This window comes from Microtus ochrogaster, chromosome 7 (assembly GCF_000317375.1).
Source record: "Microtus ochrogaster isolate Prairie Vole_2 chromosome 7, MicOch1.0, whole genome shotgun sequence".
Classification (NCBI taxonomy): domain Eukaryota; kingdom Metazoa; phylum Chordata; class Mammalia; order Rodentia; family Cricetidae; genus Microtus; species Microtus ochrogaster.
The window spans coordinates 1,711,227-1,724,520 of NC_022014.1; the positions used below are offsets into that span (position 1 = coordinate 1,711,227).

Sequence of the window (13,294 nt, forward strand, 5' to 3'; positions counted from 1 at the left end):
AAAAAAAAAAAAAAAAATTAAATCCATGATTCACTGTGAAATGTTTTCTTGCGCACAAATATTCATACAATGAGTGGTTGATTTTTACTTTCTTCATAATAGCTATGAAGCCTTAAACTGGTCCTTTGTAAAACACTTTCACTCTAAGTAGCTGAAATATAACAGATGATTTTCTTCAGTTTATAGTCTGACATTTAACTTAATTCTAAATGAAAGCACATCCTACAAAACTAGCATTTATCTGTACTGCTCAGAGACTATAGTAATTGGGCAGTATAGATTTCTTCAAAGAGCTACAAAAATATGGGCTGGAGAGACGGCTCAGAGGTTAAGAGCACTGACTACTCTTTCAGAGGTCCTGAGTTCAATTCCCAGCAACCACATCGTGGTTCATAACCATCTGTAATGAGATCTGGTGTGCCCTCTTCTGGCATGCAAGCATACATAGAAGGAATGTTGTATACATAATAAAAATAAATCAAAAAGATAATTTAAAAAGTTACAAAAATTCTCAATCAATGTGATCTCATTGATTTTTATTCTATTTTAGGGACTGAAAAGATGTCTCAGCAGGAAAAGCCACTTGACAGTCTGAGTTCATTCCCCACATCTGTGGGGTGGAAACAATCATTTCTGTAGGAGCTGGAGAGGTGGCTCAGAGGTTAAGAGAACTAGCTGCTCTTATTTTAAAGGTCCTGAATTCAATTCCCAGCAACCACATATTGGCTCACAACCATCTGTAATAAGATCTGGTGCCCTCTTCTAGCATGAAGGCATACATAATAAGTAAAATAAAATCTTCAAAAAAGCTGGACAGTGGTGGGGCATGCCTGTTATCCCAGCACTTGGAAGGTAGAAGCAGGTGGACCTCAGTAGGTTCAAGGCAAGCCTGGTCTATAAAGCATGTTCCAGGGGGCTAGAGAGATGGCTCAGCAGTTAAGAGCATTGCCTGCTCTTCCAAAGGTCCTGAGTTCAATTCTCAGCAACCACGTGGTGGCTCACAACCACCTGTAATGAGCTCTGGTGCCCTCTTCTGACCTGCAGGCATACACGCAGACAGAATATTGCATATATAATAAATAAATAAATATTTTTAAAAAGATGGACACCAATTCTCCTGTGATTTATTTACACTTTTATTTATTTTATTTTTATGTATATGGATGGATAGTTTGGCTGCATGTATGTCTGTATACCATGTACATGCCTGCTGCCCAAAAAGACCCTGGGACTGAAGTTAAGACAGCTGTGAGCTACTGTATGGGTCCTAGAAATTGAGCCTGGGTCCTCTAAAAAGACAATCAGTGAGTGCTCTTAACCACTGAGCCATCTCTCCAGCCCTGTAACTCATTTAAAAAAAAAAAGATTTATTTATTTATTATGTATACAACATTCCTTCCATGTATGCTTGCATGCCAGAAGAGGGCACCAGATCTCATTATAGATGGCTGTGAGCCACCATGTGATTGCTGGGAATTGAACTCAGGACTTCTGGAAGAGCAGTCAATGCTTTTAGTCTCTGAGCCAGCTCTCCAGCCCCCTGTAACTCTTTATACACAGAATAAAGTGGGGGTTTCAGCAATTCTAATCCTAAAAGTTGTTTTCTTAAACATTAATTTTTAAGGTTTATTTTGATTATTTTAAAATTATGTATGTGCCTGTGTAGGGGTTATGTGCACATGAATGTAGTTGCCCCACATTTAGAAGTGGCTGTCAGTCAGATCCTCTGGAAATGGAGTTACAGATGCTGGTAAGCCACCATGTGAGTACTGGGAATCAAACACTGGTAGTCCACAAGAGCAACAAATGCTCTTAACTACTGAGCTACCTCGCTAGCTCCTATTATGTAATTTTAAAAAATAAAACATTACTCTTGGGTTAAAGAAAAATAGATCTACTGTCCCACCCCACCCTGAGTAATCCATAAGGTTCTGGAATGCACCTACCGTCCCAGCAAGGATGTCATGGGGGCAGCAATCCAAAAGGTGACTCTTGCAGACACGGTCATCTGTAAACTTGACCCTCTGTCTGGTTTCATCTCCTGAAATTCATTTGTGGTTTTAAATAAAGTAGTATCTCACTAACTACACAAGGCTATCTGGCAAAACAATACACTCGGATGATTTGCAGACTAGTATTTCTGTATTCTCCCCATCACACACACTAAGAAACTGATCTAAAGATACTGACAATTGGAATGGAATGCAGATTTTTTTCAAGCTAAGTATTTTATGAAGACGCACACTTAACCACATCTAACTCCATCATTAAATCAAGGAGTCAGAAATAAGAGTGAGTACCAAAAGGAATCAGCCCAAATCAGTGTGGGCATGAGAACTAAGAAGCAGGTAATCTACCACATGACTTAGAGCTGACAATTCCCACCAACCAAAGCTATTTATTAATCTTTTTGTTGCAGTCAAACAAGCAGTGTTTTATTATAGAAAACTGCCAAGAGGAAGGAGGAAGTTTTCAAGCTCTATCACTGACTCTTAAATATCTCTAGACCTTTTCTTGTTATGCCCCTTTCATCCCCACCCTTACAAAGGGAAGTTGGCACCTGGGAGTCACTTTTAACAAGACAATACCAAAGAAAGCAAAAAGGAATCAGGTTAGTCAATACACACTGTGAACTCCAACACATACTGTACCCATCTGCATTCTTCAAGAACTCAGCTGCAGAATTTTATGCCCGCTGTTGAAAAGTTTTAAAGGAAAAGTTTTCTTGCCCACACCTGCAGTAAGGAAGTCAGGGGGAATGATACATAAAAGTAAAGGCAAAGTGGTATGTGACAAATTTTAAGGCTAATCTGTGTAGAGGACACAGTGCTGTGTAATAGTCAAGGAGGAATATATTTCAGGATTTGCAAGCATCCAGGATTAATGTAGTGTCTTTTTACTGAAAATGTTTTCTTTCTAAACTACACTTTTAAAGTTACTTGTGGAAAAAAAGCAAACACTTTTTTGTTATAACAGCTTAGAAATTGGTTGTGACTCACGGCTCGATGAACATGAGGCTTTTCTGCAACTCCCTTGCAGATTGATGTAGGCAGGCAAAGATACACTGAACCTTTATAAATAAAATAGAGGGGCCACAATTGTTCAGTTTGTATGAAATAAAAATATGGGAAGCAATTCAAAAGCAACTCAACATACAAAGAAAGCTAAAAGCACTTATTGACCTATGAAATAAGGTGCAAAGAATCTGCACAGCCCTGCGAAATGTGCCAGTGTGAAATTACAACTTCATTACTTTAGTAAAAATGAAAACACCAACCACAGCAGGGATCTAGCTTTGCTGGGATGCAACTGCTTTCTCCTGAGACACCACCGTGATCTTGCACGCCTCCCTACACACCTACCTAAAGAATGCCAAGAGCTGACTAAACCAGGGCTAGTCTGGAAGGCTGGGGAGTGAGGGGTGGGAAGACTAGGAAAGTGCACGGAGGAACCCACGTTAGAAATGCTCATTTACGGCTCCCCTTGTGACCGTACGGAGCAGGAACGCCCGGGGTTTTCGAAACCCGTCCAGCTCCTCGGGGGTCGCCTCTCCTCCGAGGAGTATCAGAGGAATTCTGCCACACGGCAGCCAGCGCCCGGGAGCCGCGCTGGTTCCAGCCCTCCGCCGACGCTCCAGTACGCCGGGCGGCGCCGAACCGCGGTGCCGACCAAGAGGAATTCGCATGACGGAAAATGGGAGGGGGACAGAGCCCCACCGTCGGATCGGACTCTCAGAAAGGAGGCCGCCCGGACGAGAAGGACACGGCGGCCGCAGCAGCCTCGCAAGCCAAGCGGATCAGACAAAGGCCCAGCGCCTGGGGTCGGCGAGCGGGGAGGGGGGGGAGGTATGGCGCCCCGCGCAGGCGCACAATGTCTCGGCCCTCGCCTCAGGATGCCAGGCGGCCTCGCCTTACTCCCGCCCCCGCCCAGCGCCTGGACGGCCGCTCAGACTCACCGTCCCGAGCCGTGCCCATGAGCTGGTCCAGCAGGGCCCGCATCTGCGCTTGGGCGGACATGGTGGCCAGTGGGGACGGCCGCGAAGCTCCTCACAACTCAACGGCAGCAGCGGGAACAGCGGCAGCGAAAGATGGTCCAGTCGGCCTGAAGCCCGCTCGGCGCTTTCCCGCCGTGGGGAATGCTGGGAGGAAGTTCGTCAACGTTGTTGGAGGGCCTGCCGGGAAATGTAGTTTGGAAAAACCAGAGTCTCTAGGTGGGGCGGTCACAAATTGTCCTAGAGGCTGAATTAAAACTCCAACCCTGATCCCTAAAACATCAAATTCTATTGCCTTTCTTTCTTCCTTTCTTCCTTTCTTCCTTTCTTCCTTTCTTCCTTTCTTCCTTCCTTCCTTCCTTCCCTCCCCTTTTTGGTTTTTAGACACAGGGTTTCTCTTTGGATCCAGAAAGTTTAAGCTAAGAGCCGGGCGGTGGTGGCGCACGCCTTTAATCCCAGCACTCGGGAGGCAGAGGCAGGCGGATCTCTGTGAGTTCGAGGCCAGCCTGGTCTAGAAGAGCTAGTTCCAGGACAGGAAACAAAAAGCTACGGAGAGCCGGGCGGTGGTGGCGCACGCCTTTAATCCCAGCACTCGGGAGGCAGAGGCAGGTGGATCTCTGTGAGTTCGAGACCAGCCTGGTCTACAGAGATAGTTCCAGGATAGGCTCCAAAGCCGCAGAGAAACCCTGTCTCGAAAAACCAAAAAAAAAAAAAAAAAAAAAAAAGCTACGGAGAAACCCTGTCTCAAAAATCCAAAATAATAATAATAATAATAATAATAATAATAATAATAAGTCTCCATGTCTTTATTTGGGAGCTGGTTGGCAGCCCAAAGACAATTCCAACTACATCTGTGTACTCAAGACCAGCCTGGTCTACAGAGTGACTTCCAGTACAGCTGCAGTTATGTAGAGAAACCCTGTCTGAAAAGAAAAAGAATACAAATTAAAACTTCATAAAATCTTTCCCAGATTGGGGCACGGTATTCAGCAGGAATGTTGAGACATGATGGTTTGAAAGAAAATGGTGCCCCATAGGCTCATGGGAAGTGGTACCATTAGGAGATGTGACCTTGTTGGTGTAGGTGAGGTGTTGGAGAAAGTCTGTCACTGGGTCAGGTTTTGAGGTCTCAGATGCTCAAGCCAGGACAGTGTCTTATTTGCTCTTCCTGTTGCCTGCCAATCCAGATGTAGAAGTCTCAGCTAACTTTGGCATAATGTCAGCCTGCATGCCACCCTGCAGGCCGCCATGCTCCCCACCATGATGATAACGGACTAAACCTCTGAACTGTGAGCCAGGTGTTAATCCCACTGCTCGAGAATAAGACCATTACCACAATTTTAAGCCAAATTTGTGCCAGGCCTCCTTAGCCTCCTTATTCCCCAGGGAAAGATGAGTACCATTCCACGGCCCCACGACACAGGACAATCAGACGTGATAGGGAGTCAAGTCAAAGCAGAAACTAAGTTTATTACTGTGAGCGTCAGCTTAAATAGCTTAAGTGACATCGTGTGATGTGGGGGTACCTCCAGCCAATGAGAGACAGTCAAGCCCTCCCTCTAGCTGAGGGGCATCTACCTAGATTTTGCTGTCTCATCCTCACTCAGTTCCCTCAAACTCGAGCCAGGCTTTTCTCTGTCCTAGAGGCCTTGAAGTACAGGCCCTGAGATACTTTTGGCCCAACAATTTGAAGCAAGTTTTAATGAAATACTGGCCAGATGTATGGATTCTGGCCAGGTCCATCTTTGAGTGTCCAGCAGATGGCCCCAATCAGGTTTTGCAGCAGCTTAAGTATTTCCACCAGGTCCAATCAGGAACAAGCATACATCCTGACTTATCTCCTCCAGCCTACATGCAACCAGGGGCAAGCATACATCTTGGCATATTTCTGCCTCTGAACCTCCTGCCCACCTGTGATCCAGCACATTTGGTGCAGAATGGTCAAACCAAGGGAGTGAAAACAGATGGCTCATTATCTCCCATAAACAATAGCTTCCAGCATTTCAGGGACTGTCTGTCCTGGGGCAAGGGGCTTGCAGGTCAGAGGCAATTTTTTGTTGTTGTTTCATGGATCTCCAAGGCATACTAATTAAAACTTAAAATGTAACTTTGGCTCTCACACAGCCCCAATAAAATGTTTTCCTTTATAAAAAGTTGCTGTGTTCATGGATCTCTTCACAGCAACAAAACCCTAACTAAGACAAGGGGCGACCTGATTCTATATTCCTGTGCCATGGGCACTTGCATATTTGACTTGAGAACAAAAATCTCTTATCCCTTTCTAGGCAAGAGCTATGTCTTTGTGTTGGCAAATTACCGGTAAGTGTCAAAGCCAAACAAGAGGCTGAAGATGTGCTTCTGTAGTAAGGAGAGCACACTGTTCCTGCAGAGGGCCAGAGTCTGGTTCCTAGCACCCACTTCCAGTAGTCCACAACTTCCTGAAACCCTAGCTCCAGGAAATTGGACATCCTCATCTGGCCTTGGAAGCACATGCAGTGACACACATATTTTCTCCCCTGACATAACTAAAAATAAAATATTTTAAAAAATAAAGGGGCTGGAGAGATAGCTCACTGGTTAAGAGCACTGACTGCTCTTCCACAGGACCCGGGTTCAATTCCCAGCACCCACATGACAGCTCACAACTGTCTGAAGATTCGGTTGTAGGGGATCTGACACCTTCACGCCAATGCGCATAAAATAAAGTTAAAATAAACCATAAAAAATAAAAATAAACAACAAATTTTTTGACAAATTTGAGCAACAAGATATTTAGGGGCAGTGGCACTTAGAGACATACTACAACAAGCCCATATCAGCTGTTTTTGTTAAAATGTTTTGACTCCTCACTTGGGCCCACAGGGTAAATGAAAATAGGCTAAGAGCCTAGTATTTCTGCCTTCATTTTGTGTCTGTCTGTCTCCTTTACTTTAACTGAAGGCACATATTGATCATTATCCTAACCCTTTCTTAGATGAGATCCCAGGAGGAACAAAATCTGGCAGGACAGCTCTCCCCGATCCAAACAACTACCATAGGAGTGAGGCTGCACCATCAGCAATGAGTAGATTAACAACTTTAAATGCATTGGGGGCTGGGGATATAGCTCAGTGATGGAATGTTTACCTAACAAGCACTAGGACAAGGCAGCTGGGCAGTGGTGGCATACACCTTTAATTCTAGCCCCCCGGAGGCAGAGGCAGGTGGATCTCTGAGTTTGAGGTCAGCCTGGTCTATAAAGGGAGTTCCAGGAAAACCAGGGCTTTTACACAGAGAAACCCTGTCTCGAAAAAAACAGAGAAAAAAAAAAAGCTAGTCAGGTAGTGGTGACACACACTTTTAATTCCAGCATTCAGGAGGCAGAGGTAGGCAGATCTCTAAGTTTGAGGCCAGCCTAGTCTACAAAGCAAGTTTCAGGACAGCCAGGGCTACACAGAGAAACTTGCCTTGAAAAACACAACCAAAATAAATAAATAAGCAAAAATGCAAGGCCACCCGGCGTAAATGACAACTCCACCTTCAAAAAGAAAAAAGAAAGAAAAAGAAAAAAAGAAACAAACAAAAAGGAAGTTAGAGATGTACCGGAATTGGTAGAGTGCATTACCTACCAAGAACAAAGCCATGAGTTAGATTAACAATAGCATTGCATAAAACCAGTGTAATAGTGTAATGTCACATGCCTGTGATGGCAGGAGGTATATTTCAGAATAAGGATTTCAAGTTCAAGGCCAGTCTGAGCTGTGTTAGACCCTATTGCAAAAACAATAGAGATAAGACTCAGTGGATAAAGGTCCTTGCTATGCAATTGTGCCAGCCTTGTAACCTTCGTTTGATCCCAGGAACCCACATAAAGGTGGAAGAAGAGAACCTACTGCAGAGCTGTTCTTTGACCTCCCCGTGTCTGGGTGTGCGTGCCTGTACGTAGAGGAAAGAAAATGCCGCGGACAGGAGGTGCACGGAACGATTTGCAGTCTAGAAAAAAGAACCCTTAGAGAGGGTCTCCTTCTGGTCAGGTGACCAATGTCTCCCTTCACAGTTTTCTGGGATCAGTATTGCAACATGAGACCCAAGCTATCATAACAGTACCATGTCAAAATGCTCGGCTCCAGCACTAGTGGGCTCTTTGCTGGAAAGGAGCAACACCGGACGCCACATTCACGTTGCTAAGCAATTAACTCAGGTAGCTTGACTAGGTCACGCTGGTACGCCCCTTCCGCCGACAGGAAGTGACGCACAGCGCTGGTGGGGTGGAACTAAGGAGGAAACCATAGCCTCTTTGGGGCGGGGCTTGCTGCAGGGCAGGTCTGGGGCGGGCCCTGTGGGGGCGTGGCACGCTGCCCTCCAGGCCGGGGCGGGCCCGGGCCGGCAGGGGAAGGGCGCCGCTGTGGCGCCGCTGTCCTACGCAGTCCGTCCTTCTGCTCCAGTGCTCTCCACCCCGGCTGCTTGGAATGTGGATCCCGGACTGCAGGAACCGCAGTTGAGCCAGCTTTGTCAGTCCAGGACCACTTGCTGAGGAGCAGGATCTCCCGGACTCATCCGAGAGCGGGTCGAGAGCCAACTAGGTAACTCTAACGCGCGACCTCTTTCGGGCCGAAGCAGGCTGCGTTCGATCGCCAGGAGCTAGTGGGGGCCTGGAGCCGGTCCGGCCACCTGGAGAGCGGCGCACAGCTCGGGTCGGCCCCGCCTGAGCTCCCAGAGTAGCAGGGTCATACAAGGGGCCTGGAACCTCCGGGCGCGCCGAACCTGCCGAAACAAATCTGTGTTCACCCGTGTGTGTTCCTTGGAGGGCGCAGTGCTGACCCAGAGCGACAGGGAGTGACCTACCTGAGAGACCCTGGGCTCAGGAGGACATCTGCTAGTCTCGTGCAGATCCTTAAATTCTGTCCCTCTCAGCGGGGCATTAGTGAGAATCAGTTTATATTCTTCAAGTTCAGGGCCAAGGCAGTGTGGTGGGTAACGTCATGGATGGTGATGGGGATGTCTTCATTCTTCACCCTCACCGTTCTCCCTGCTGCTTGTTTCTTTAATCTGATCACTGCCTCCTCCTGCTGCCTTGAACTGGAAGCAATGTTCCTGCTTGAGCCTTTCGGGTGCTGGGCTGTTCTTTCTTCCATACTGGCATTTTTCTCACTCCCCCTTCCAATCGCCTCCTTGTGCTGCTTATCAATTGCTTTGTAACAAAGAAACACAAAATTTAATGGATTAAAACAATCTTTATGCTAGGTGTGATGGTGCATACCTCGAATCCGGAAGTTGAGGATGAGACCTAAGAATTCTGAGTTTGAGGTCAGCCTAGGCTACAACATGAGGTCTTGTTCAACTAAATGCACAAAATAAAACAACATTTACGAGTCAGCACTTTCTGTGGGCTGCGAATCAGACGTAGGTGATGATGGCCCGATGGCTCTCACTAGGTTGAGGGGATCTAAATCCAAGACAACTGACTCAAAAGGCCAGTGGCTAGTGTCCTCGATGCCCCCAGAATCTTTCCTGTTTTCTATTGGTAGCTGTCTTCTCTCATAAGGGAAATAAGGGGGGGGGGGTGATAGAAACTACTGTACTTTTTGTGACCCAGTTTTGAAGTCTAACACCCCCTCCACATTCTGGGAATAGGTACAGCAAAGAGTTTGTGAAATTTGTGTGTGTGTGTGTGTATGTGTGTGTGTTTGTGTGTGTATGTGTGTGTATGTTTGTGTATGTGTGTGTGTATGTGTGTGTATATGTGTGTGTGTATGTTTGTGTGTGTGTGGGTGCAGGTGTGTACGTGTCAGAGAAGACAACTTGTAGGAGTAGGGGCTCCAGGGATCCTCTTCTCCAGTCCTCCCGTGCTGGAACTGTGTGTGTTGCCATTCCAGTATGTTTCTGCACTGTGATCATGTTTGGTGCCTGTGGAGGTCCAAAGAGGTCATTGGATTCTCCAGAAGTTACAGATGTTTGTGAACTACCATGTGGGTGCTGGGGTTGATCCTGGATATTCTGCAAGAACAGCAAATACTCTTAACTTCTGAGCCAACTCTCTAGCCCCTTGTGATTGTATTTTAAAACCGTGCTGCTAACCACACCTGTGGGAAGAGAGTGCCTACTCATTCCTGTAATTAAAGCTGGAGTTCCACACCGAACATTCACACGGCTTTCATGTGAGAATGACTGACTAGACAGTTGGTCTTGGGACGGGGCTTTTCTGAGGGAAGAGAAGTGTTCAGTCACCAGGATGATGTTGAGCACTTGGGAAAGCAGATTTCCCTGTAGAAAATTGAGGCGGTCAGCTGGGCAGTGGTGGCGCACGCCTTTAATTGCAGCGCTCAGGATGCAGAGATAGGAGGATCTCTGTGAATTTGAGGCCAGCCTGGTCTGCAGAGCAAGTTCCAGGACAGCCAGAGATACACAGAGAAACCCTGTCTCGAAAAATAACAAACAAACAAACAAAACCATTGCGGTGAACTTAACTAGAGAAAAATATGGTCACAGTACTAAAAAGGAGGCACAGGGCCAGGTGGTATTGGCGCACACCTTTAATTCCTGCACTCAGGAGGCAGAGGCAGGCGGATGTCTGTGAGTTCCAGGCCAGCCTGGTCTACAGAGTGAGTTCCAGGACAGGTTCCAAAAGCTACACAGAGAAACTCTGTCTCGAAAAACCAAAGAAAAAGAAAAAAGAAAAGAAAAAAGGCACAAGTGTTGTCACAGCTGATTGATGTCCTGTGTTTACAGTTGGCATTTAAAGCCACCTGATCCTGCAAGCTATAGATTTCTTTCTTTTTTTTAATGGTTAATGAACTCATGTATTAGTAAGTGACTCTCCCAAGAGAGGCTGATGGTCATATTAAAGATTAGACATTCATTCAGACATGTGCACGCTTATGTGTATTTTCTTTTTTTTTTTTTGGGGGGATTTTTCGAGACAGGGTTTCTCTGTAGCTTTTGGTTCCTGTCCTGGAACTAGCTCTTGTAGACCAGGCTGGCCTCGAACTCACAGAGATCCGCCTGCCTCTGCCTCCCGAGTGCTGGGATTAAAGGCATGCGTCACCACCGCCCGGTTTATGTGTATTTTCTGCCGGCCACCACTCTGCTTTGTCCTTGGATAGGGTGAGCAGTAACAATAAGTGTCTGTTAAATTTCTGGAAATCTCTGTCACGAGAACCCAGAGGGGAACCCTAAGCCACGGTGGTATAAAGCATCACGGGAAGTGCCCCGGTGGGTTTTTGGCACATCTGTGTTCTACTTGCATTGTAGAAGCAGGTAGAGGAAGAGGGGCAGATGCAGGGGCAAGTGCAGAACAACAGTTGATGGGGACAGATAGTGGCTGTGAGACGTGGGAAGGGTGGCAGGCAGACAGGAGCCAGGGATGGAAGGACCTGGTGTTAACCAAGGTTTTGACTTTGTTCTGAAGTGGTCATGACTCATTCTAGACTCGTAACACGACCAGGAGATATTTTTGGAACATCTGAGAGGGCTCCAGAAATCACTGTGAGAAGTTTTAAAATACAACCTAAGTGGTCGCCATGAGGAGGACCTGGGGCTGTTGAGATGGCTCAACCTGTAAAGACACCTGTCGCCAAGTCTGCTGATCTCAGTTGGATTCCTGGGTCTCACATGGTGTAAGGAGAGAACCAGCTCCTGCAAGTTGTCCTCTGACTCCCACAAATGCTGTCAGTGGCATGCATGTGCCCATACACATATACACACTCATTAAATAAAATGAAATAAAATGAAAAATATAAAAGGGAGGGGCTAGATCGACAAGATAGGTGAGTTAGGCTCTACAGGGTTTCTTAAGTGTCCTGAAGTTTACCATGCATCTCACTCAAAATTGATCTTGAAACTCACGCTCTTGGTGTGATGTGCTCCCAATCTCATTTGTAAGCGCCTTCACGGAACTTAGGTTTTTAGACTATAACATGTACAAAAATGCTGACTCCTAACTAAATAATCAGAAAGTAGGTGCTGACCACTCATGTGATTTATCTCTGAAGTGGAATACATTTTAGAATGATCATAGGTTGAGCATGCAGGAGTCGTGTGTTAGTTCATTGGTGAAAACAGTTGGTTTTCTGTTGACCTCACTCAGTCTTGGTAGTTGATTCACAGAGCTGGTATTCTCTATTTGTCTGTGAATGTATAGATGTGTCCATTAAGAAAGTCTTAAAAAAATGTGGCAGTCAGGCATGGTGGCACAAGCCTGTAATCTTAGTATTTGAGAGTCACAGGCACATGAATCAGAAGTTGAAGATCAGCTAGATAACACGTTGAAGGCCAGCCTGGGTAATAAGACCCCGTGTAAAAGACAAACAAAAATTTAAAAAAAATCCAGAAACAGACAACAACAAAAATAGTGGTAAGAATTGATGCAAAACTTCAAGTAAATTGATGCAAATTAAAGCTATAATTTACCTTAATAGTCCCCTACTAAATGTAGGGGTGAAAAGGAATAATACGGATTCATAGGGGAATTGCAGGAAATAAGTCTAATCTAGACTTCAGGAAAAAAGTTTATCCCTTGGGCTAATCTATAAGACTTACCTGAGACCGATTTCCTTCTGAGCTGAATATGGTCTGTGTGCACTGTGATACTTGGGCTAATCTATAAGACTTATCTGACGCCGGGCGATGGTGGCGCACGCCTTTAATCCCAGCACTCGGGAGGCAGAGGCAGGCGGATCTCTGTGAGTTCGAGACCAGCCTGGTCTACAGAGCTAGTTCCAGGACAGGCTCCAAAGCCACAGAGAAACCCTGTCTCGAAAAACAAAAAAAAAAAAAGACTTATCTGAGACCATTTTCTTCTGAGCTGAATATGGTCTGTGTGCACTGTGATAGTTTTTGTCTTAGTCAGGGAACCATGACCTTAAGATTTGTTCCGCTTTGAGAAATTATTGTGCCTCTGTTCTTTGTGTTGAGATTCTGCTTTGTGGAGAGAGTCAGTAGTGTTTGCTGTAAACAACAGAACACTATAACTATCTTTGTCTCACATCTGCTTGGCTCAGCTGGAAAACCCGGTGCTGCCTGGTTTGTTGTTGTGGGCGTCTGTCTCAAACATCTCATATTTGAACCCAGTTAGACTACAGGGACCAGTCTTGGAGGTGGTGCAGTCCATGCAGTGTAAAAGACTTTCTTTTGTTCTTTTTTTGGGGGGTGGGGGATGGTTTTGAGACAGGTTTCTCTATGTAGCCTTGCCTGCTCTAGAACTCTCTGAGTTTGAGGCCAGCCTTGAACTCAAATCCACCTGCTCCTGCCTCCCAACTGCTGGGATTAAAGGATTTCAGAACCATGCCCACCTTGTTCTTGTGTTTTGTTTATTTGAGACAGGGC

At 45.9% G+C, this 13,294-nt stretch overlaps 2 protein-coding genes across 5 annotated transcripts in view; one reads left to right on the forward strand and one right to left on the reverse strand.

The window, feature by feature from the left end:
• Luc7l (LUC7 like) overlaps nt 1–4,131 on the reverse strand; it is a 25,760-nt gene extending 21,629 nt beyond the window's left edge. The window contains exons 1-3 of one of the 3 annotated variants that reach the window (XM_013347339.2): nt 3,956–4,047; nt 3,000–3,070; nt 1,947–2,041 (exon numbers count right to left, since the gene is read on the reverse strand). Coding sequence is in view for 1 of the 3 variants with exons in the window: in XM_005349043.3 (XP_005349100.1) it covers nt 1,947–2,041; nt 3,956–4,016 (156 nt within the window). In the remaining 2 variants the exon portion in view is untranslated. Of the gene's footprint in view, nt 1–1,946; nt 3,071–3,456; nt 3,910–3,955 lie in introns of those variants that run through there. The other 2 variants (XM_005349043.3, XM_013347338.2) reach the window with 2 other exon arrangements.
• A 4,210-nt stretch (nt 4,132–8,341) lies between these two features.
• The window catches only part of Fam234a (family with sequence similarity 234 member A), a 34,453-nt gene continuing 29,500 nt past the window's right edge, over nt 8,342–13,294 (forward strand). For both annotated transcript variants that reach the window (XM_005349045.3, XM_026780761.1), the window contains exon 1: nt 8,342–8,553. The gene's annotated coding sequence lies outside the window, so the exon portion shown is untranslated. The remainder of the gene's footprint in view (nt 8,554–13,294) is intronic.